Below are 24,991 nucleotides of genomic sequence, written 5' to 3' on the forward strand. Positions count from 1 at the left end.
TAAATAATCTTCATTCATTCATCAGTAATCTGTCATACGAGAGGTCCACAGTCTCTTCCAAAACAATTCCTCCATTTAATGCGATCTAGAGCTTTCTCCTTCAAATTAAAATATCCTCTTCTATCCCCAAGGTCATCCAGCATCTTCTTATGTCTTCTTCCTCGTCTTCTGGTCACTTCTATCCGCCCCTCTATCTTTTCTTCCATAACTTCTTTTAGAAGGCAGTTACTGCGTAAAACATGACCATTCCAATTAGCCTTCCGTTTTCTTATTTCGTGTAGGATATTCCTCTGCTCACTGACTCTAATTAACACTTCTTCATTTCTCACATAATCGGTCCAACTGATCTTCTCCATCCTTCTCCAACACCACATTTCGAAACTTTCCAGATGTTTCTGATCTACTGCCCTAAGTGTCCATGTTTCAGCCCCATACAAAGCAATGCTCCAAATGTAGCATTTCACTAGTTTTTTTTCTTAAATAATCTTAACATGCAAAATTATATAATATCGGCACATTCACACCGAACAGGTTTGTCTAGAAGTAACGCTCTAGACTTGTATTTGGGGGGTGCTCTGTTCGAGTCTCGGCCAGGACACCAGCTATCCTCAGTGAGGTCCATTGCAGTTTTTCTCAGTCCTTTAAGGAAATTTCCGGAATATCTAGACTGGGCCATAGTTGCTTCTTTCCAAAGCCTTTCCAATTTATCAATATTCGTCTACAATACTATCACATGACAGTATGAACTTTCTATACTGAAAGCGACATTAAATAGCCTACGCAAAAATAATATTATGGCGTAGTGGAGTTCCTCTCGACGGGGTTTTGGATTTATCGACAAGTTACAGCTCCTTAACGCAAATAACTATAATACTATTGATATTTGCACGGTTTATAAAATCACGCTAAATCTTTTCCAGTCCGCAGTGTCTTCATTACTAGTAGCCTGTTAACGGCTTCTAACAATAGCTACTGCTCTACTTCCAGGCTCAAGTCCTCTCTGAATGGCTGCTCCCTTCCAACTTTCTCGGTGCCTCAACTGACTAACTCAAAACTAACTCCAAGGCTGGCAGTCAATTCACACCAAACTCTTAGTCTTCCGTTCACAGCCTGACTTAAAACAAACAACTAAATTCTAATCTTGTCCCTTGCGTATAACATCTCGGCGCGGACCAAGCAGAAAACACCGTTCCTATATTGCATGCGTATCCGTTGCCGCGGGAACATGTTCACCTAACAATGGCCGTTTATTCTTGCTTATTAAGAATCTGTTGCCTAGTAACGGATGTCGTTCAGTTGTTCGTTTGGAGACCGTTGCTTAGAAACGAATGTTGTTTCAGAGCCGTTTGCTAGAACTGCTACTTCTCGGGCTCCACAATTCTTGTTTTGAGAAAATAATGAATTTTTAATTAATTAATTCCGCAGATACAAAGGGCAATGCGATGAATCCAACTGCTACTGCATCATTTCACACTGCGCAGTTTATATAAAAATCACACAGTAAGGTTAAAGTCGAATAAGGTACCTCTGGACTACTCGTACGTGCATTAGTAAGAGAGAGAGAGAATGAGAGACTGACACCGAGGGACCACTCATCTTCACAAATATTATGTAAAAAAAAAATTGCTACTAATGCAGATGTTTCGATAAATGTGTTTGCCCTTGGCAATGCGGCTGAGTTTCATTAGCTGCGACGGGGCGTGTTTCCCCTGCTTTGTGCCGTGTCCGGCGACCTGCGACACATAGTGTCAGAGCGAGGAGCAGGGGCGGCAGTAACCATGACACTACAGCCTCTGCCAGCTCTGTACCTAGCAGTGCTCACGGTGAGCCATGGTGGGGCCGCCCAAGCGCTCGACACGGTAAGTAGCCAATGATTTCTTTAAGCAGCGAGAAATGAGCAGAACACTGACAATGTTTTTGTTCCTGATAAATCACTACAAATGTTTTTATTTGCTAAGAACGTAAGTAGAGGTACAGAGAAAGTTTATGTGAGCTTCAAGAAATTGTTTTTTTCGCCAAGAAAAGGCATATAGGATTTTGGTAAGAAACCAAGAAGGAAAGAGACCACGAAGAAGAACTAGATATATCAAACCAAAATATCAAAATAGAGAATGAGTTGGTACGAACTGAGTTAATGTGGCTTATGTGGGGAACCAGTGAAGGGCTTCTGTAGACAGGGCAATAAACCTTCAGGTTCCAAAAATGATGCAGATTTTTGATTAATTGCATAAACATAAACTTCTCAAAAAGGACTAAGAATTTAGTCAGTGGGTCAGTAGAGGGAGGGACATAGACTAAAGGGTGTTTCAGAACGGGTGTTGAGAATATTTGGACCGAAGAGAGATGAAGTGACGGGAGGCTGGAGAAAACTGCACAATGAGGAGAGTCATAACTTGTACTGTTGGCCAGGTATAATTAGAATGATCAAGTCAAGGAGGATGAGGTGGGCAGGGCATGTAGCACGAAAGGGGAGAAGTGGAATACGTATAGCATATTGGTGAGAAAGCCAGAAGGAAAGAGATTACTGGGAAGACCAAGGCGTAGGTGGGTGGACAATATTAAATTGATCTTAGAGAGATAGGATGAGATTGGTATGGATTGGATTGGTCTGGCTCAGGATAGGGATTAGTGGAGGACTCTTGTGAACACGATAATGAACATTCGGGTGCCATAAAATTATGAGAAATTCTTGAGTAGCTCCAGAATTGGTGGCTCCTTTTCAAGAAGGGCTCAGCTTCATAAGTAAGTAAGTAAATAAGTCAGTAGAAATATTATCTGCGTGGTTACTTCGAAAAATGAAAAAGTGAATTACGACGATGTCATTTATTTAAGTCCGATAATTAACAATTTCAGAAATAACTACGTAATCTGGAATCATTAGCAAACATTGTTATTCTTGAATCAATATATTTGTAATTAATCTGTTTCCTTACAATTGGCCTGACAAAATCTTCGTATTGTACTGGTATAAGCAGTCGGAGTCCGAGTCCCGGTAGGGTAAAAATTTTCCCCTTTCAACAGCGCCCAGACCGGCTCTGGGCCCCATCGAAACCCCTATCCAATGGATACTGGAGACTCTTTCTCCGGGGTTAAAACGGCCGAGGGATGAAGCTGACCACTCACCTCCAACTAGTTCCGGGGTCAAGAAAAAGATGATCTATACATCCACTCCCCATACGACTTCATGGCGTAACAACAAAATATCTGAACTCCCATAACTTTAAGCAGTAAGTTACAGGATAATATATAATCTCATATCCATGTTCTTTAGCTTAGACCGTCTATCTACAGAATCCGGCCAAGTCCGAGGCTTCTTGATCATTTTCGAAACAAAATTATTTTTTACGATAAGGAGTTGTTAGCCCCATGCCCAACACCCAAGCCGGAGGACCACCCCTTTTCAGCTGTTCGACACTGCTTGGTCAATACATTCGCAGCTTCCCTCCGTACTTGGAGACCGTATCTACCATCCGCGACCTGAGGACGCACCATGCCGCGGTAACAAGAGACACCTAACCTGGCTCAAGGCACCCACTTAGAGTAAATCTACTTATTACTACATAAAATCGAGAGTAAATTGTGAAAATGCAATCTATATGTTAATAAAACTATTTGGGTCTATTCATCAGATTTGTAAAGCGGTTCCAGAGCAACGCATCTGCAATATACAGGGTTATCCTAACAGAAAACTCGTGTCCGTGAAACTTACACGCGCAGCTCAACACGTGCAAGTTTATAACTTCAAGTTCCACAAAAGGCTGTGTGGGAAACGCTTACGAATGTTGCCTTACCGGTTCAATTACTGCAGAACCTCACAGAAAACGACAAAACCCTCCGTCACTCATTCTGTATGGACATGCAGCAACGAATGAAGAAAGTAATGATTTCTTTAACCGGCAGTTTTCGGTGACGAATCAATGTTCCACATTAGCGGTACGGTGAACAAACACAACGTTCGTATATGGGGAACTGAAAACCCGAGAGCTGTAGTAGAGCGTGTGAGGGATTCACCTAAAGTGCACGTTTTTGTGCTGTATCCCGTAAAAAGATGTACCCATGCAAACTTCAGGGCGTACTTTTCAAACCATGTAAGTATCTCGGCCATGCTATTAAAACTCTTCTTTCTGTAAAACTTTGAAAGTGTCTATTTCATTTAGGCTAACCCTGTATAATGAACTCGGTCTTTGCAGAGCGTTTTGTAGACTGCAACATTTGTCCTTCGATAAAGACTGTCACATCCATGCAGTACAGCCATCCAGGAAGTATGCCCGTTAGGCATATAATAACCTCATATCTCTGTCTTTATGGAGATCGGGAACAAAAGACATATTATATCACTACCAGGAAACCGAGGACTGCAACAGAGACGCCACAATTGACGTGTCGTCTGAATTTATTCAAAAATGCGTTTGTGTGTTTGATAAAGGTCATTCTGCTGACGTATTCTATACACTAAAAATGATAAAACACTATTTAAATTTAATTTATGTGCTTTTATTGATGTAAAACTATTATATCCCTGACATGTTTCGGTCATAACATAACGATCTTCAGTTGGATACCAAATATGAAAAGTAAAAAAAAAAAAAGTAAGCAAAGATATCCCTGTAACAGGCCGTGGAGGCCCATAGGGTTGTGAGATGTCGAGGTTCCCACATATTCTAGACAATCAGCTCACAGATGGTGGCAAGGTTGTCAGCCCTACGTGCCGGCCGCCCTTTACCCCAAGAACATCCAAGAATATTCCTGGTAGTCATTTCTGTTAGAGGCTGAGTCGACCCCAGGGCCATAGCGGCTGGAAGGATTAGGTCAATTGAAAAAATCCAATGACCTCATCAAGACTTGAGCCCGCGACCCTCCGGCTTGTAGTATAGTGCCTCAACCAAATACTGAAGGCAGATATAAAGAAGTAAAATTGCCCCCGTACAACTTCATTACGATCCAAGCTATTAAAACATATAGGAGAGAGGAGGTACAGCTGCACCATTCTTAACCTCAGCATTAGCTTCACGCCCCTTCCGCTTTATTTCTGGCGAAAGAGACCCGGCACCCATTGGATAGGAGGCTGTGTGGGCCCCAGGGCCGGTCTGAACGCTGTGGATAAAAGATAAATGTCTTATCCTTCCTGGGAATAAACCTGCTTCCTCGGCCGCCCAGTCTATAACCCGTCTATAACCCAGTATGCCGACTGAGTGTCCTCACTCATAAATATTAAAGGGAATTTTACATTACTTCTCTCTGCTCTGCCGTCTCTCGCACCACCAATTGCTTCACATTTTTTAAACACCCTATCCCCGACGATACATAGACTCGTTACTGAAAATGTCGTTATATTCCTATGAGGTTAAATATGGGGACATAGAAGGTCGCGCCATAGCTCAAGCGGTTAGTCGCTGGCTTCCATCCGCGGTGGCTTGGGTTCGATCCCGGGTCTGTTCAACTTGGATTTGTGGTGGACAAAGTGGCGCTGGGGCGGGTTTTCTCCGAATACTTCGGTTTCCCTTGCCAATCTTCATTCTACCAAATTCTCCACCATCATAATCACCCGGGACAGGCTACAATAGACAAATCAGTGGCCGCCGTGCCGAGTGGACCCAGTTGGACTCCACCCTCGACGAAGCGAAATTAAAAATGAGGTTAAATACTAGGCTTCATTTTATTGGCGATGTTTAAATCTTGTATTTACAAATAATATATTTGCTCTAATATCTGGTATCTCCCTTAAGATGGTCGTTTTATGTATGAAATATGCTAGGGATGTAATAGTATTTCATAAATGAAGGTACAGATAAATTTGTTTCTGTGCTTAATTAATCAATTACGCACTATGCCACGAAGACGAATGGGGGAGTGCATTCATAACTCCACCATCCTTGACCTCGACACTAGATGGAGGTCAGTGGTCAGCTTCTTTCTCCTGCCGCTTTGTGGCGCGAACAGTCCTGCAGATCACTACCAGTCTCTTGAAATTGTTTTAACCAACGACGGATAGCGCTATCTGAAAGTGGATCTTTTACATTTTGGGTGTAGTAACGACGATGCCTTTTGATAAAAAAAGACTTCGCTTCGAAAAACCAAAGTACGTACATTGCTTTCTCTTGAACAGTCGCAATTTTAATTTATTACGTCATATTCTATAGCAGATATCAATGCAGCGAGTACATGTTTCCTAAATTAAACTTTTTGAGAATATTTTCGTATTCCAAAAGCAGTTTTATTTTGTTGGTGTTTGAAAATTATAGGCCACGGAAATTCCGACAATAATTTAAAATCAAATTGTATTATCGCATAAATTAAAAAGAATATAGAGTTTGCAATCTTCGAAAACAAACTTTGTTTAAAGTCACAGATTCAGAGAGGCCGGTATACCGTTAAGAAGTGCTGGTTTATTATACCAATCCTCTATTCTTTTACCTGTTTTCCTGCGGTCTCTATTTCGAAACGCTTCATCAGTGCAGGTGTATTCTGCCCGTGATTATGTAATTACAGATAACGCTTGACTGGAACCCAAACGTGAACTTTTAGCAAAGTAATTAAACAAACACGGAAAAGTTGTTATCTCGGCAGAGAGTTTCAATCTCTTTACCTGCTACACAGAGCCCGTACATTTTGGGGTGAATATCAGATAGGCTACTGAACCCTTCTTGAAGAGATTTTCTGTAGAAATAATATTACTTTTTACCTTCATTGTACAGTATGAAGCAAATACATGTCAGGACATGTATGGTTTTATCGATATCTCACATGAATATTATATAATAAAACAGACACTAGCAAGATAAAATATTTCCATATACAGGGGTCACTATAGACGGGGTTTGGATTGGTTAATTACATTTATTGACCACTTTTACACAAGACTCGGAACTACAAGCACTTACAACGCTATCGCTGATCTACACACTTTACAAATTACTAGAGCACCCGCTAAGCCTTTTCCAGCCTGCTGTCATCACCAGCCTTTACCTAGCCACGGCTTCTAACAATGGAGATTCTTCAGCTTCATACGCTGAAGTCCTTTCTTCTTGTTTTTACATGGTTCCCGCTTAGAAACGGGTTTATATGCCGCAATATATTCATGTTGACTGGGGACTAGCGAGTTCTAATTGTGTAGCCTATCAACGTTGCACCTAGATATCATTAGCCGCTGGATGATATGTGAAGGTGGTCTCTTTTTCTGGTTACTTATTTCATGACGCTGTAGATATCGTAGACACACTTCTAGAATACAAGTCTAAAGCGTTACCTCTAGACCAATATGCATGGTAAATATGGCAAGTGTGGCACATAACTCAACGTGTTATATTAGAAAGGAAACAGTCGGGCGTACTTGAAGTCACCACTCTTCATGATCACCGCTGAAAGATCCTCCAATCAAACATGCATTAATCTGGTTCAAGACAATATTCAGTATCAAGTTTTTTGGGGAGTCGAGATAATGACGGGCTGGAAGACCAGAGTTCGATTCCTGGTAGGGGTAAATTTCTCCTCTCCATACCGTCAAGACCGTTTCAGGGTCCCACCCACCTTCCTATGCAATGGGTAGAGGGCGCTACTTCTCCGAGGATAAAGCGGCTGGAGCGTGAAGCTGACCAATCGCCTACATCTAGTTTCGAGTACAAGAATGGTGGACCTCTACCTCCACTTCCCCCACGTCTTCATGGCATAATACTTATTTAATTAAACACACGAGTGACTTCAACTTTTTTACCTTCATCATGCTTTTCGAAACACGATGACGAATTTTCGTGTTCTGTAAACAGGGAACTTCCTGACCGGTTACAATTATGTAGTGGGAAAAGTCTGTACCACAGCAAAAGAACTTGTTTGTACTCGTATTTTCAGCAGACGACGGCTCCAGACTTCTGGTGGGACCTGACACTAAACCACAGTGCTCCCATTAGCACGGTACTCGGAGAACACGCTGAGGGTGAAGGAAGGGAGGTTCCCGAAAAGGAATTACCGTTCGCCTGGGACCTGGGATGGGCAGAAGGCAACACGAGTACGTGGAGTGCCGGTGGATCAGCAAGGTGGACAGCCTGGGCCTGGAAATCCAACTGTGACTCCAGTAGGTTAAGTCACTGTGTAGCATTTACCCTTTGAACATAAACCAAAATGGAGCTAGGCACTTCAGGAGACATCACATCCGGTTTCATTGTTATGTGGTGTAAACGGATGTGTACGTATTGATGTAGTTGTACTTGTACTTTGTTTAACGACGTTGTAATTATCTCAGTTTATAGTAGGCCGAATAATTAGATGGGAGTGAATATTTTTTAAAGGTTCTGGAAAGAAGCGATCGTGGTGTTAACTTAATGTGCTACCAGGACACGGGATGGAGGGACTGTGGTAAAATCACGAAATATCTCAATTCTTTCTCGTTTCCCGTTCTTGAAATATGTGTCTGTCTGTATGTATGCATGTATGTACATATGTATGTGCATGTACGTATGTGTGTATGTGTATGTATGTGTGTATATGTATGTATGCATGTATGCAAGTGTGTATGTATGTAGTGTGTATGTATGTAGTGTGTATGCAGGTGTGTATGTATGTAGTGTGTATGCAAGTGTGTATGTATGTAGTGTGTATGCAAGTATGTATGTATGTAGTGTGTATGCAGGTGTGTATGTATGTAGTGTGTATGCAAGTGTGTATGTATGTATGCATGTATGCAAGTATGTATGTATGTAGTGTGTATGTATACATTTCATATATATACATATGTACATATGTGTATCTATATTTATATGTATGAGTGTATGTACGAGTATGTAGTATTGATGTAGTTCTTATTATCATGTTCTTGTTACCTCTCTTCATCTTTCCTTGTCTGTTTACTTTTCTGTATTAATCTGTTTTTCCCTCCAGTGCTTGCCTGTAATTTGTCTTTGACTTTACATTGTGTTTGTCCATAATATAATTACCTCTGTCTACATTGTGTTGTCTGTAAGTGTCCTTCTAACCTTGATTAGGCACATAAATAATAAACAATTTAACTGAATTGAATTATATACACATATTTTTGGCGTAAGTCAAAATTCTTGAATGTTGCCTTGAGCCCCTATTAACGAGCACACTGAAACCTTTTCATCTAAGAGCAGCTGTTCCTCTAACTTGCTCTCTCTTACAGACATAACTGGTGGTGGATTCCTCTTCAACAAGACTGGAGAGGAAACAGCGCTAGGTGGCGTCAGCTGGCTACGAGAGAACCAGAGTAGCACCATCACTTGGAACTGCTTCGCGGAAGGGAATTTGACGGGACCTTTACCATGGAGTAACTGGGAATTAAAGTTCGCCGACGACGTATTGATTGGATTCATGACCGAAAGGACACGCTGGGGTTTCTACGTAGGTCAGCATCAACTTGTCAAAGAAATTCAATTATGTGACACGTAACCTCAGGCAATCTGAGAAAATTAAAATTTTAGTATAAAAATTCATTAAAAATCTAGAAATATCGTGTAAAATATGCAGAATACAATCACATACAGCGACAACATCTGAGGTTCTCGCAGCTGTGGCAACGAAAAATTCTATGTAGTAGGCAGAAGTTCACCGACGTTTCGGTGGAATATATTGCCTCTATCTTCGGGATTCAAGTAACTGGATTGCGAGAATTAGGCTATCTGCTTTGCTTATTCTTCTTTTATGAAGTCAGACACTGCATGATCCTCAAGAACTTCGGTGAAATTCTAGCGGACTGCACGGTGTCACAGCTTAGAAGATAGCAAGCGGCAGCGTAGTTGGTCGAGGCACTATGCTACAAGCCGGAAGGTCATGGGTTCAAGTCCCTATGAGGTTATTAGATTTCTTTTTCAATCGACCTAATCCTTCCAGCCGCACTATGGCCCTGGAGTCGACTCAGCCTCTAACAGAAATGAATACCAGGAATATTCTTGGGGGTAAAGGTGACCGGCGCGTATGGATGACAACCTTGCTGCCATCTATGAACCGATTGTACAGAAAATGTGAGAACCTCAACATCTCACAACCATATGGGCCTCCACGGCCTGTTACAGGGATACCTTTATTTACTTACTTTACTTTACATTGTTCATACTGTCACGTGATTCAATTACTATAGATGGGGTTTGGATTGGTAATTGGATTTATTGAACCCTTAGAGAACGCAACTATAGCGCTCACGCTAATTCACACACACACTACAGTTCACTATAACACGTACGAAGTATTCTCAGTCTGCTGTATCTTCACCGGTTGTCGCCTGGTAACGGCTTCGAACGCCGTAGCTTCCTCGGCCCCAGTATTCACGTCCTTACTGGCCTGCCATTATCTCACAACTAATTCATTGCTCCAACTGACTAACTTCCAGACTGGTGGCCATCTTATACTATTCACTCTTCACTGTTTCCCCAGTTCCTCGATTTTGCATCAAGAATATATCGCACGGACCACGTAGAGAACACCGCTTCCCCGTTACTCCACTTTTCTTTGTTACAATTCTGTTGCGGCCATTACCTAGCAAAAGCCGTTGTTAACAGAGCTAATTCCTAGCAACGGCTGTTGTAAAACTGCTTTTATCGTGGTCGTTGCCTAGCAGCGGATCTACAAGCTACAGTCCTTATATTCTGAGCTAAATTTCCGATATATGTATTAGTCATCACCAAGAAATTGATACAATTATTCAACGTGTATGGGCGCATATATTTTGAAAATGTGATACACAGTGAGTACAGGTGGTTGCCATGTTGTGTTTAAGTACAGAGTACGTTGAGAATTCCTGATGGTAGAGACAATAACAGCCTCCAGAACGTTCGAAATACGTTCCATCGTAACACAGTGGACTGTTCGAGAAAACACCGTTGCCTTTGCTGGATTTCATTTGAATACAGCGGTGACTGTCAAGATTACGGTTTTTCTGGATTGTAAAGCCGTGTATTTCAGAGACAACCAGGCGATTTCCAGAAATATGTTGCATCCATCTTCAAAATTGAAGTTTCAGTCGAGAAAGAAGCCTTCTAAAGCAGGCGAAAAGCCGATACATTCCTCCAAAAGACCGGGCTCACTTCGATCTACAAAGCATTGCCAGCCAGAATACACTGCTCTTCATCACTGCAATTGCACTCCGTTAAAGCTTCAAGTTTTATTTTCTTTATGAGCGTATTTAATTTGCAAGAAAGACTGTTAAACTACTGCAGTATTAGAGCGCTTAAGCCCTCAATTCTTTGCCTATTACTATATAAAGACGCGTCCATATTACTTGTGCTCTTGTGACTCGCTATGCTCGCGAGTAATGTGGACGATATGACAAGTCACGAGACAAGCAAATTTAAAATGTTTAATTTAAAAACTATAGCCAGTAAATTAAAATACGACTACAGCCTATACACACTACGAGTAAATATACGGATCCTCACGCGAGCAACTGAAGTAGTGTGGACGAAGATTTACGAGCACAAGTAAAAGCCAGACGAGTCTCCTGACGAGCACGAGTAATGTGGACGCGCCTTAAGGCATCTTGGCACAGTATCTAAAGCATGCAACACCACCCATAACTCCTTGGATTACTAACGATAGATGTGTTAGTATAGGTAAAGGGTAAAGTTGTCCCTGTGCTTAAGTAAGTAAGCACTATGCCATAAAGGTGTATGGGGGGCAGCGGTTTGAGGTGACGGGTCAGCGTCAGCCCTGACGCCTTACCTCCGGGAAGAGTCCCCCGGTACCTGTTGGATAGGAGACTGGGTGGGCCCCAGAACCGGTCTGGACAACGCGGAGAAGAGAAAATCCTTAACCCTACTGGGACTCGAACTCCGACCCCTCAGCCGTCCAGCCCGTAACCAGTCGCTATACCGACTACGCTATCCCGGCTCCTGTTAGTGTAGGTACCGTATTTTTTTTTAGAGAGAGAGTAGAACAGAGATGCGCATGCGCCTAACATCCTGGCAGCCACCTCTTATTTTCCAGTACCGTTTTGCGATGGAGCTCAACTTAATTCTGAAGACTACAGAACTTTTGTTTCGTTCTTTTTGACAAATTTAGATTGCTTGATACCCAGTCCAAATCAAAACAGATCCAAATTCATCTTTCCCTATACTTGTACATAACCTGCACAGTAATGCATTACTAATTATGTGACCGCAACTTTCAGCCCATTCACTCGGCTGTATATCCATCCGCTAATGTTTTCCACTCCGTGTTTCAGGTTCGGACCTGGTTCTGAGCAAACACTGCGCAAACGGAATGCCCGTGGTTGGCAAGCTCTACAAGTTCCGGCATGGGAAGGAAATTGAGAAGTCCGTTAAGGACGACCCGTTCAAAACAGTTACATATTCGAGGCGGAAGCGAAGCCCCGACTTCTTCGACAGGGTTGGTCAGAAGGTTAAAGAATTGTTTGAGAAGGCTAAGAGGTTACTTGGTATCGGACAACAACAAGACGGGCAAGGCGCTCAAGATGATCAGGAGGGAAGAGATGGTAAGTTCTCTTATCTGTTTCTGTGGATACGTACAGTAGGCAAGGGACGAGAAGGACTTGAAACGATCTGTCATTATGAACAGTTAAGAAACGTGTGTTCCGTATGTGTCTGGATGTTTCCACTCTGGAATCTACTACAGTTCACAGTTACGTTTCGTAATTTTCCCGTAGGACAAATCCTTTTTACCTCTGTAGCTTCAAAGCATATTCCTCCGGTCTTAATTAAAATTTTTTGGATTACTAACCATTTAAAGCCCTGTGCTTTATACCAACCACGTGCTTTAACATAATGAAATTCTGTATTCAGAAGTAACGGTGTTATTTGTGTGTTTCATGTGGTTCTTTCTCACTACAAAAGGCCGCGCCATAGCTCAAGCGGTTAGTCGCTGGCTTCCCACCGCGGCGGCCCGGGTTCGATCCCGGGTCTGGACAAGTGGAGTTTGTGGTGGACAAAGTGGCGCTGGGCAGGTTTTCTCCGAGTACTTCGGTTTCCCCTGCCAATCTTCATTCGACCAATTGCTCCACAATCACCCTCACCTATCATCTGGGGCTGGTACAATAGGCCAGAAGTGGCAGCAGTACAAGGGACTTAGTCCCACCCCTCTAGCAATATAGAAAACTTCGAAATACTGAGGAAATTTTGTGAAAACTCTGAGACGCTATGTTTTAGTAGTGCAGTCTAGATTCTCAGTTGATATCTCCAGATGCTTCTATAAGATAACGACCCCTGGGCCCCTTTTTCGACAATTTGAATCAGACAAGACAATACATGCAAGCTCAGTGAACCTGCTTGCCTTTAACTAACGAAATTCTTCTTCGTTTGGCAGGAGGACAGAAGTGCAACTCGTTCTTGGATCTCGTGATGAGGATCATTAACCTGATATTCAGGAGACGAAGCACGCCAGCAGGTCCCCCAGGAAGTCCCCCAGGAGGGAACTTACCGCCACCTGGAGATGCAGATGGTGGATCAGCAGAAGATGACTTAGGTGGAGACCCCCCAGGCGGAGCCAATGTACCTCCACCTGACGCGGAAGAGATAGACACATCTCAAAACGATGCAATTCGGGACTGGGAATGAAGGAATTTGTTGCAAAATGGCATCTGTATCGGAGTATAATAAAAGTAAACTTGATTTGTTCTAAATGAATAAACACCTGGCACTCTGTTTCATCCCTGAAACGTGAAAACTGCAGGGCGGACAGGAATATGAAGTTACTAATGTTTTGTTGCACCATCCTGTTGAGCGTCGCGTATTTTCACTTCGAATTTTAAATTACTTTTTTACATCGTTGAATGTATAAGGAGTAGGCCTTCTCGGCCCTTGCACCGCGATCTACAGTGGTCTGTTGTGCTTCTTCAGTGCATTATATGTTTCCAGCGATATGGTTATCATCAGGTACTTCAAAGGGACAGCGCACTCGGTACAGCGACTGGCTACGGGCCGGATAACCGAGGGGTCGGAGTTCCAGCCCCAGTAGCGTTCAGAATTTTCTCTTCACATCGACCACACAGGCTCTGGGACCCACCCAGTTTCCTATTTAATTGGTATCGGGGTTAAAGCGGCCGGGGCTGACACTGACCACTCACCTGAAGCCAGTGCCGAGGTCAAGTAAACGTGGATCTATACATCCACTAACCCATACGTCTTCATTGCGCACTGCTTAATTAGTTAAGCACAGCAAAAAATTAAAATTCGGTCCACGGTGAAATGCAATGCCGTTGTACAGGTCCGTAAAAAATCGATAGGTTTAGAATTAACTAAAATAACTTCATGGAGCTAAGCTCTTCTTGATAAGCCGCCAGTTGTGCAGCTACTCCATTATTCCCCAAACTTTTATGGATCCTGAATGTTCATTACCGTGTTCACAAGAGCCATCCACTGGCCCCTAACCTGCGCCAGCTCAATCCACTCCACACCACCCCCATCTTATTTCTCCAATATAAATTTTAATATCCTCCCACCTATTTCTAGTTCTTCCTAGTGGTCTCTTTCCTTCTGGCTTTACCACCAGTATCCTATATGCATTCCTCTTATCCATATTCGCCCTACGAACCCTGTTTTCCTCCCCCTCCCTGACTTCATTATTCTAATTATACTTGGCGAAAAGTAAAAGTTATGAAGCTCCTCATTATGAAGCTTTTCATCCCTCTTCGGTCCAAATACGGGGCACCGATCTACAGGTGATTAACTCTTAATTCTCAACACGAATACAACCCGTTCAAATCCACGTATTCACACAAACAGACAGACAGACAGACTGTGTTCTAAAACCAAGTGTTACGTGTGTGAAAATCGTGTAAATATTACAAAATTTAGAGATCGATTTCTTCACCATAACAAAACACTCTCGTACACACTAAGTACATGAGGAAGTAGACAAGAACACATCATTGCCTTGAGGTCGCTCTGGTGACCAACTCTCCCTTTCGTTAGATCCTGGCCTCTGTTGAGTATGTACGTACGTACATGTCTGTGAGTGTGTGGATATGGGAATGGGACGTCGACACATTTTCAGGCGCCCATAAACAGAGCCCTGTGTTTGTTAATGGGTCGTTATTCATCCTACTGCAGCCCTCTCTCGCATTTATGGTTCTCCTCTCTCCAGCACCTGGAGACCCGTAGGGAGACACGCTCTAGTGGTGAGAAGTTCCAGCGAGACGAAGTTAACTTCTGAACGCATAAACCTGGTTCAAAGCATCCAATATTTGTCGAGAAAAATTGGAGAGCAGTGTGTGAAGAGGGCAGAAGAAGTTATACTGAGGCAGTGAAGCTTCACTTGTGTATCATTCAAATATTGTTCCAACGAAACTCGTCTAATACAGCCTTTTCTTTATTGCTAGTGGGGTGGGACTAAGTCCCTTGTACTGCGGCCACTTCTGGCCTATTGTACCAGCCCCAGATGATAGGTGAGGGTGATTGTGGAGCAATTGGTGGAATGAAGATTGGCAGGGGAAACCGAAGGACTTTGAGAAAACCTGCCCCAGCGCCACTTTGTCCACCACAAATCCCACTTGACCAGACCCGTGATCGAACCCGGGCCGCCACGGTGGGAAGCCAGCGACTAACCGCTTGAGCTATGGCGCGGCCCTAAGACAACCTAACTTCACACAAACAGAAGAAATCTACTCTGCTGTACGAGATCTCAGTGTGAATTCAGTTGTTTAGAAATAAGTAACTCACGGATCTGAGCCCTTCATGAGAAGCCTTCAGTCGCTCAATCTCGCAAGAATTTCCCAACATTTCACGAAACCTGAAGTTTCATTACCACGTTTAGAAGGATCCTCCTTTGTAACATTTCCTAAAAAAAGTTATTTTTTTACGTTACATTATTGACGGGTGTGTTAATAATAAGGATAAAGCCTTTAATATACAGGGTGATTCATATAGAACCGGCCCGACGAAATGAGCTGTAATATAAAATATAACATACAGATATTAAAGTAATTTACACATATCTTATCTTGGATTGTGTGCAGTGATCAGAGCAGGTGTTGAAAGTGTCCGCCGTTTTCAAGTAGGCACTAGAAACACTCGCTGTTCAACAGTGAACTCCATGACTGTCGCCTGCGCACTGCAGACACGTTTCGGCATTGTCCTTGACCTTGCAGCATAAGGGCTGCCACTTGGCGGATCATGTGCACACCATTCGACTCAGCACGGCCCACGGATTATTATGTCATTGTGAGCGGTTATATGCATCACCTGCGGAATTATTAGCAAATTCATCGGGCCGGTTCTATATGATCACCCTGTATTTCCTTGTGATGGCTTCAGCGTAGTGTTTCGGCAGCCAGTTCACTATCTACTGTACCACTTGTTCACTTCAGAGGCAGGGTACTAGTGCTTGTCCAACTGTGTGAGTAATTCCATAGCTGCGGACAACTGACAAATGAACCAACTGATTATGATTGATTGATCTAATGAGGCTTTGCGCTCAGTTTTCAGGTACCGAAGTGCGGTTCTCTTATATCCTTGTAGTGTAATATTTGTGTCGGCTCGTTGAAGACGAAAATATATAATTTATTGCATCAAGATAATTAGAGTAAAACGATAATAATAATTATTATTTTTTAACGAAAATTGGGTTCAAAATAGAATATTGGCTAAGAACTACAGATCTAGAAATATGCAGATTATTAAATAAATATCAAATTTAAATCATCTTGAGTGTAACTTAAGTAAATATTTAAACTGTTTTTTTCCCTCTGGGGTAAAGGGGCAAAGGAGTGAAACTGCCCACTCATCTTTATCCAATGCAGAGCTGAAGAGTGGTGGAACTATACCTCCACTTCCCCCTATGTCTTCACGGCACATTGCTTAATTATATATAAGCAAACGGATAATCTTTTTTTTTCCCCCAGTGACTCTTCCAGCTCATTCAGGGCCATGGCCTGTTCTTCAGTACCGTAATCAATTTTACACAGGTGGTAAGACTCCTTGGAAGAGCCATCAGCTCCTCGCAAGGCCTCTACCTAATCAGAGAACAACACAAACGCAGAATAAACACCATGCCATAAGTGGGATTCGAAAACACGGCCCGAGCGTCCGAAAACAGTTCATATCTCAGAACGCGCGGCTACTGTGACCGGCACACGGATAATCTTACCTATCATCATCATCATCATCATCATCATCATTAGTAATCTGTCAGACGACAGGTCCACAGTCTCTTCCAAAACAATTCCTCCACTTAATGCGATCTAATCTTACCTATACCTAACAATAAATCCAATCTAAATCTGTTTAGTAATTAAGCATACAGACAGACAGATACAACGTACATACTGCGTGTCTACAAAGAAGAGTTATTTTCAAACATACTGATGTCCGCAATTGTGAGGACAGTTGTGTGTTAGTGCTCCTCTCTTAAGCAGACAGAGACAATCAGTACGCCATGACGGGGTGCAATCCTGTACAGTCTGGACGGAAATGTTATAGCGTAACTGGAACGCGTTTGTATAGAACAAATGATTACAGTTATCAGTCAGGGATATAAACTCAATATACTTCATTGAAATGGATCCATTAAGTAGACGCTGAAACGGGGTCACAGAGACGTGCAGAAGGGCGAGTATACACGTATTTCAAATATCTCGGCATTGTCTGCGAGCTCTTGTGAGCAAGGTAATGAAACTTTGAGTTGAGTGAACAACCCAGATTTTTTTGTACCACAGCAACTGCATTCTTTTTAAGAAAGGTTTATGTTCCATGGAGTTAGTTAGCGCAGAAATTTTATAGGAATGTGAATGCAACAACGCCTTTGTGACCTCGTCACGATTGGTCTCATTACTTGCATAAATATCTTTTTAGTATGTATCCTGTTTTGTCATATATGAGAGATATATAAAATATATAAAATGGGGACAGTCTACATAACAATATTTCAGATAAAAGCGATACTACTGTATGATGCCGCCTCTGTGGTCTAGTGACCGAGTTCCTGGCTACAGATCCAGAGCTCCCGGGTTCGATTCCCGGCGCTACCAGATTTTCTGAGAAATAATGGGTTTGGAACGGGGTCCACCCAGCCTCGTGAGGATAACTGAGGAGCGGCTCCGGTTTAGAAAAGCGAAATTAATGGCCGTGGGAATCCGTTATGCTGACCACGCGGCACTCTCTATCCGCTAAAGTGGGCACTAACTTCGCCGACAAGCGGCGGTGGCTTGGTCGATATAGTTCGCTTGCGGACTAAATGCCACGGAGTTTACTACTATATGAACATTTGTTTAGTGGCTGTTGATACAGTAGTACTTCTCCAGCTTTTCTGAAATATTATTGTGGAGACTGCCTCCATTATATATATATATATCTTACATACATATATTCTCACATTCAAACTGTTCTTTTTCCGCATTCCTATGTACTCCTACATGTTATGAAACGAGACGTCGAGGCCAGCGTTTAGCACCACTTCCCACAAACAAAACTCACAAATAGTCAATCGTAAAATGCATCCTTCGTACAGAACACTACACTTCACACAGCCATATAAAAATATTGTAGTTTATTTTTTATTGCTAGTGGGGTGGGATTGAGTCCCTTGTACTGCGGCCACTTCTGGCCTATTGTACGAGCCCTAGATGATAGGTGAGGGTGATTGTGGAGCAATTGGTGGAATGAAGATTGGCAGGGGAACCCGAAGTACTCGGAGAAAACCTGCCCCAGCGCCACTTTGTCCACCACCAATCCAACTTGACCAGACCCGGGATCGAACCCGGACCGCCATGGTGGGAAGCCAGCGACTAACCCTACAGCCTACGCCTACGGCTTACTAGTGATCTCTCTACCTATGAGTATGACGGTTACAAAACCTTGTATATATTGTGACATGAAAGCCAGAAGAGTGGAGCCAGAGGAGATATCTATTGCTAGGTAACTGTTCGGTAAACTCGTTTCCATGACAATGCCAAACAATGGAACTATTGTCGGTAGTTGGGGTCTGTTGGGGCCGCCCCGAGGCTATATAGCGAGGATCTCAGGCAGCTGAGAGAGCATCTGGAGAGGGCAGGAGAAGATGATGGAGAAGAGAAGACAGTGTGTCATGTAGTGGTTTGTGGAGTGTACTAACAAGCTGTAGAAGTGTGCCATAAAACCCGTCATCAATCCAAAACCCGTCTGTAAGTCACGCAACAACCTAAAACGTGACTGTATATACTACCATAGTCAATAATTTCGTGGACTGGCCGCAAAGCGTCCTACACTGGATAGGCTGAGGCACGATATGACGCCCTGTCAGTTCATTTCTCGTCACAGCAAGAAGCAGTTGTGTGCAAACAGTGTAAGCAGAACTACGGCCTCTATTGTGAACTGCAGTTAAATTCGAATGGCGGAAAACGAAAATATGGCAGTCTGAAGAACGGGCCGACATCAAGTTCTGCCAGAAACTAGGCAAATCCTCTAGCGAAACATTTGGCGTACGAAGAATTGGCTGTTGCTACACGACAACGCCCCTGCACATCGCTCTGTTCTTGCCCAAGAGGAACTGGCAAGGCAACAGGTCACCGTTTTGCCACATCCTCCGTACTCACCTGATCTCGCACCCTGCGATTTCTTTCTCTTTCACCGCGTGAAAGGAAACCTACGTGGTCATAGATTTCAGTCGTCCGAGGAGGTGGTCATTGCCACAAGAGACGCCGTACGGGAATTTCCTACCAATATGTTTCAGCAATGTTTTCGGCAGCTGTATCAACGTTGGCAGACTTGCATAGCGGCCAACGGCAACTATTTTGAGGGCAGATGTGGATCTGCGTAAGTGAATGTGAATACCTTGTAATACGATGCGCTAAAACAACAGTCCACGAACTTAATGTCTGCATCACGTGTGTGTGTCTACACACACACATATATATATATATATATACTCTAATACATCTTTCATAGTGTGGGGTGTATTTTTATTTACACAGCGTTTTATGAGTTGACACCTCACCAATCTTATTGTTATTGGTTGTCTTTACACTGGGAGATTTTTGTGATATAATTCTAATTTTCAGATTACAGCCCTGGATCTTCCATGCTGCAAGACAGGAAGTAACCGGGCGGAGTTTAATTTGCCCCTGTTTACCCACCATGACAAGAAGACGTATGTGTGAATTAGGGTACGGACGCAAGTATTGTTAACTTCGGCAATAGGTGGAGGGTGAGGATTCAGCTTCAAGCTCCGACCCCATTATCACTGGTATCCATTAAATATGAGGCTCTCTGCGTCCCAGAATGCAACAAGCGAATGCGAAGTATGACCCAAAGGTGAACGGCCGTTTAAGAGCAGTCGTTGTAATAAACGGAGCTATAACAGCCACGTGCACTCCAGTAGCATACTTGTTGGCATATAACCTTACTCAACCTGGCTCGACCTCGATCCTAACCGGCGCCGCTAACATCACTATAAAAACATTAAGGATAACTGAGAGATCTAGCTTCCGGGATATAATGACATGTCGCCCGTTGAAAGACAACGGACGCTCCTCAGGATTATGTTGCCTCCATATTCGTGGTACAAGAATAAGACAAGCACAAAACCAACACGAAGCAGTTACAAAGCAGAGCTTTGAAATAACTACAATAATATTGTGGCATTAGGCCTGAAAGTCAGAATAGTTTTAGCTGGAGTAGACGTCCACTGCTAAGCAACAGCTCAGAAATTACGTTCCCGCTAAAACGAACAGCAATGAACTAGTCGTTGCCAGATAGCAAGCTGCTAAACACAAGATTCTCGTGACAACAAACAAAATAACAGAGGACAATTAACTGTTAGACATGGTGAGATATATTCGGACTGCGTGGCTGTTATAAAAATGGAATTCATTCCTGCATTCAAGGCAGTGAGAGATTCGCGAGACAGACGTCATTCAGAAGGAGTTAGATGTGTGAGCTCTTATGTTTGACCGTAATTTTTAAGAAGTGCCAATAAACGCAATCATCAAATCCAGAACACGTTATTATTAGTCACGCTAACCCCCCCCCCCTCGATTTGTGACAATATGAATTACCTTCAATTCGACATGATTTCAAACCTACCCACTTTTAGTTCTACAATTCAAAGGCATGTTATTCCCACAATTCGCACATTGTCGACAAGTCAGTTTTACGTATTTAAGTACCTATATAATACACGTAGTTCCTTGCTGAAATAATTCGCATAACTTAGAGGTGAAAGTCGGCAGTTTAACTGACAGGCCTATATTGGCATGGAGAAAATAACAACTGGTTTCTACCCACGACGTCCGTTGATTCTGGCATTTATGCTTCTCTGTCACTCTTTCTGTCCTCTCACCTCCTTCCATTCTCTCTCTTTATCTAAGGTCTCTGCAAATACCGATTTTATTCTCGATTTGCTGTGTCCTTTGTCGTCTATATTAATTGCGTTGCGAACCATGCCTTAAACCAGTTATTTCTCACTGAATACTGATTATTCCACAAGGCATTATGCGTAATATTCACTCAAGTTTTTTCGATAAATGCCACTCATTACAGGACAGTTCAGTTATTCAGTATTGAGGGGGCGGGTTTCCCCATGTACCACGACTGATAGTCTATTGTACGTCCCCTTTTTAATTTATAAAGTCTCCATCCCCTACCGGTACTGGTGCTTACTATCAGCCCCTTTCGGCCAGCGAGGTTCCAACCTTCTACTGGCAGTGGTATCTAATAGTTAGTCCCTTTCTGTCAGAGAGGTCCCCCCTCCTCTGGCAGTGGTACCTAATACTTCCCCCATCTACCGGAGGCATTGGAAACTACTTTGGGTGGGAAACTTTTTGGCCAAATTTAGCTCAGAGGTCTCCTAGAGACAGGAGGTTCTTTTACGTGCCGTAAATCTACGACACGGGACCCACGGCTTGAAGTCCCTCCCGGAGGACTTGTTCCCTGAATTTTTTCCTCGCTTAAAAATTCCACGACTTCCGCCGGGTTTGAACCCGCGTACCTTGAGTCATGAGGTGGGAACGTTACCCCTAGACTACGGAGGCCGCTTTTACAGGACAGTTTGTATAATATGTAATTGATTCTTGGATCCATAAAAAACAATGACAGAAAAAACCGTTCTATATAAATCAATGACATGAAAAATATGATAATGTGTGCGAGTTTGTGTGTAAGTGTGTGAGTGTATATGTGAGCGTGTAGTCCGGTTCAAGCTCACTGACGATTCGGAAAAAAAATGCTGCTTCCATCTTCAGTGTCGAAGTGTAAAACAAGTAAATAATCTGAAAGAAGCACATGACAGGCAGAGATTTCTTGCTATGAAGAGTTGCTATCTTGCTGGTTACTTCTTTGGCTGGCATCTCGACCCTGAAGTTTTTCCTGCGAAACGTCGACGGATGTTAACCGGACTACACGGTATTATATCCCAGAAGATGGAACTATTTACACAATGGCGCAACAGGCAACTGTAGCGGCCTCCGTAGTCTAGGGTTACCGTTCCCACCTCGTGACTCAAGGTACGGGGGTTCAAACCCGGCAGAGGTCGTGGAATTTTTAAGGGCGGAAAAATTCAGGGAACAAGTCCTCCGGGAGGGACTTTAAGCCGTGGGTTCCGTAGCTTTACGGCACGTAAAAGAACCTCATGTCTCAAGGTGACCTCTGAGCCAAATCCAGGACATTTCCCGCCCAACAGTAGTCTCTAACACTCTGGAAGATGGGGGAAGCATCGAGATACCGCTGAGCCAGTAGAGGCCGAACTCGCTGGCTGAGTCGGGACTGATGGCACGCACCAATATCGGTAGGGTATAGAGACTGGTAGAATATCACAGGGGGACGCACAACGGACCAATATCTGGTCTAAGTGCATGGGGAAACCCACCCTCTACAATAACAACAACAACAGGCAACTGTCATGCTGTACCAGTTTTGTGACATTGGATCACATATATCAACTTTCGCCCTTAAATATGACGCTCCCTTGTCACATTCATTTCCTTCCCCAGACTAATAAATGAATGTGGTCAGAGGTCAATTTCGGAGATAAATTAATAATATTATACCAAAAAGTGTAATTCAATTCGAAAAGCCAGCACATTGGGTCAACAAGCGAACTCATTATCAGTTATGACTTACGAAAGACTATATTCATATCGAGGTCAGCTCAACAATAAATACCAAGGGCTTTGTGTTTACGAAGCAGTAATTTCATGATGTCATGAAGGCTTATAATTCCTGTAATGATAATCGAGAGAATGGGTTACATATTTTCATCGTTTAAGTAGAGAGGTTGAAACGCAAAGTAATGTAGTCTCTTGCTTAATTAAACACGAAGTCCTGACACCGTACGAGTACTGCCGGTATAGCTGCAGCATTCTGAACCTCAGCATTATTTAGTTCCTCAGTACAGGGTATCGAACACCGGTTTTCCAGCCAGTAGCTTCCTCACTACACTGTCATGTGTATTCGTGACTTGTAGACGGGGTTCGGAATGGTTAATAGAACTCGTAACTACAATTAATTACAGCACTCTCAAGATTTCTGTAACTATTACTGGTTGAGACATTATGCTACAAGCCGGAAGGTCGCGGGTTCACGTCCCGATGACGTAATCGGATTTTTTCAGTTGATCTAATCTATCCGGCCGAACTATGGACCTGGGGTCGACTCAGCCCCTAACAGAAATGAGTACCAGGAATTAAATAATTTTCCTGGGGAGTAAAGAGAGGCCGGCACGTAAGGCTGACAAGCTTACCGCCATCTTTGAGCTGATTGTCTAGATAATGTGGGAGCCACAACGTCTCACAACCCTATGGGCCTTCATGGCCTGTTACAGGGATAACTTTACTTTATAACGTTTAAAATAAGTTTTCAGCGTCTGCTTGCCTAGTAACACTTCAGCTACTGAATACTCGAATGATGAATCTTGAAGGGTCCCTAGCCTCCTGAATCCTCTCTCTGGGGCTCTGAATCTCGGACGGAACTAACTCAATGCGGACCGAATAGAGATCACCAAGTAGAATAGAAGATTATTCTCTGTTATTCTCCGTTGCCACGAAAGCGTGTGACAATCTCCGGGCAACGCCTCGATTCATACCAGCTCATTCGTTGCTGCGGGAACGTGTTTCAGCTGGCCGTTGTAACGGGAACTTTCTGTTTCTCATCAACGGACGTCTTCTTCTGGCTCCACTATTCCGGCTTTCAGGCATCATGTCACAATACTTACTCAGCTCTTCCGGTTGCGCGAAGAGGAAGTCAGGGGAAAGTAGAAGAGAAAAATGGGAGAAAATAAAATAAACAGAGCGGAAACAGCAAAGAAAGAGAATGAAAATTTGGAAAGTATAAAGAGGTAAAGGTAAATTTGTTGTCTCTGTGCTTAACTAATGAAGCACTACGCCATGAAGGTGTATGGGGGAATGGATGTATAGCTCCACATTTTCTTTACCTCGACACTACCTGGAGTTGAGTGGTCAGCTTCACGCCCCTGCTGCTTTACACCCAAGGAAAGAGCGCCCGGTAGCCATTGGGTGGGCCCCAGAATCGGTCTGGAAGGTGTGGCGAAGAGAAAATTCTGACCCTACTGGGACTCGAACTCCGACCCCTCGGTCGTCCATCCCGTAGGTAGTCGCTATACCGACTACGCTATCCCAGTTCGAAAAATGGGATGAGAAGAAATAAATATATAAATAAAGAATGAATGAATGCATGAATGAATGAATGAATGAAAGAGAAAGAAAGAAAATAACAGTGAAATACATGACGTAATAGAAGAGTAGGGTCTTTAAATTCCTTCTTTTTCGTTTTATTTCCTACTTTAATGAAGCAACTGCGGTACTGTAAAGAATTTCCCACAGACCGCAAACCAAGAGTTGTCTTCCTATGTCTGCATATCTCCCGCACTTGCTACTTTATTACCGTACAAGAGTACGTGTATAATTCAAGACCACGTTTCTAGAAGCAAAATTTCCAGCTTATGTGGTCCAGAGAATTGAATTTTGATAAAGAAATGCGTCATTGTTGTCTGTGTTTCTCCGTCCGCGCCCGGAGACGGAGGAGAGGTTACGTAGCATGTCCTTCTGAACGGATTCTGTAGTTCTGCCAAAGAGATGCTTGCAGCATCCGCGAGTGCTTCTGAGAGC

The 24,991-nt window shown here is 43.1% G+C and overlaps 1 protein-coding gene across 2 annotated transcripts; it reads left to right on the top strand.

The window, feature by feature from the left end:
- The first annotated feature begins 1,714 nt into the window (after nucleotides 1–1,714).
- LOC111871739 lies at nucleotides 1,715–13,579 on the top strand. 2 transcript variants are annotated; one of them, XM_023865040.2, is made up of 5 exons: nucleotides 1,715–1,859; nucleotides 7,849–8,068; nucleotides 9,134–9,355; nucleotides 12,167–12,436; nucleotides 13,264–13,579. In XM_023865040.2, exons 1-5 carry the CDS (start codon nucleotides 1,779–1,781, stop codon nucleotides 13,512–13,514), a joined length of 1,044 nt encoding a protein of 347 aa, XP_023720808.1. In that variant the 5' UTR covers nucleotides 1,715–1,778; the 3' UTR covers nucleotides 13,515–13,579. The 2 variants fall into 2 exon arrangements, with proteins under 2 accessions (XP_023720808.1, XP_023720806.1); XM_023865038.2 differs by having other exon boundaries at nucleotides 1,716–1,859; nucleotides 7,846–8,068.
- The last annotated feature ends 11,412 nt before the right edge of the window (nucleotides 13,580–24,991 follow it).

Source organism: Cryptotermes secundus, unplaced genomic scaffold, assembly GCF_002891405.2.
Source record: "Cryptotermes secundus unplaced genomic scaffold, Csec_1.0 scaffold602, whole genome shotgun sequence".
NCBI lineage: Eukaryota > Metazoa > Arthropoda > Insecta > Blattodea > Kalotermitidae > Cryptotermes > Cryptotermes secundus.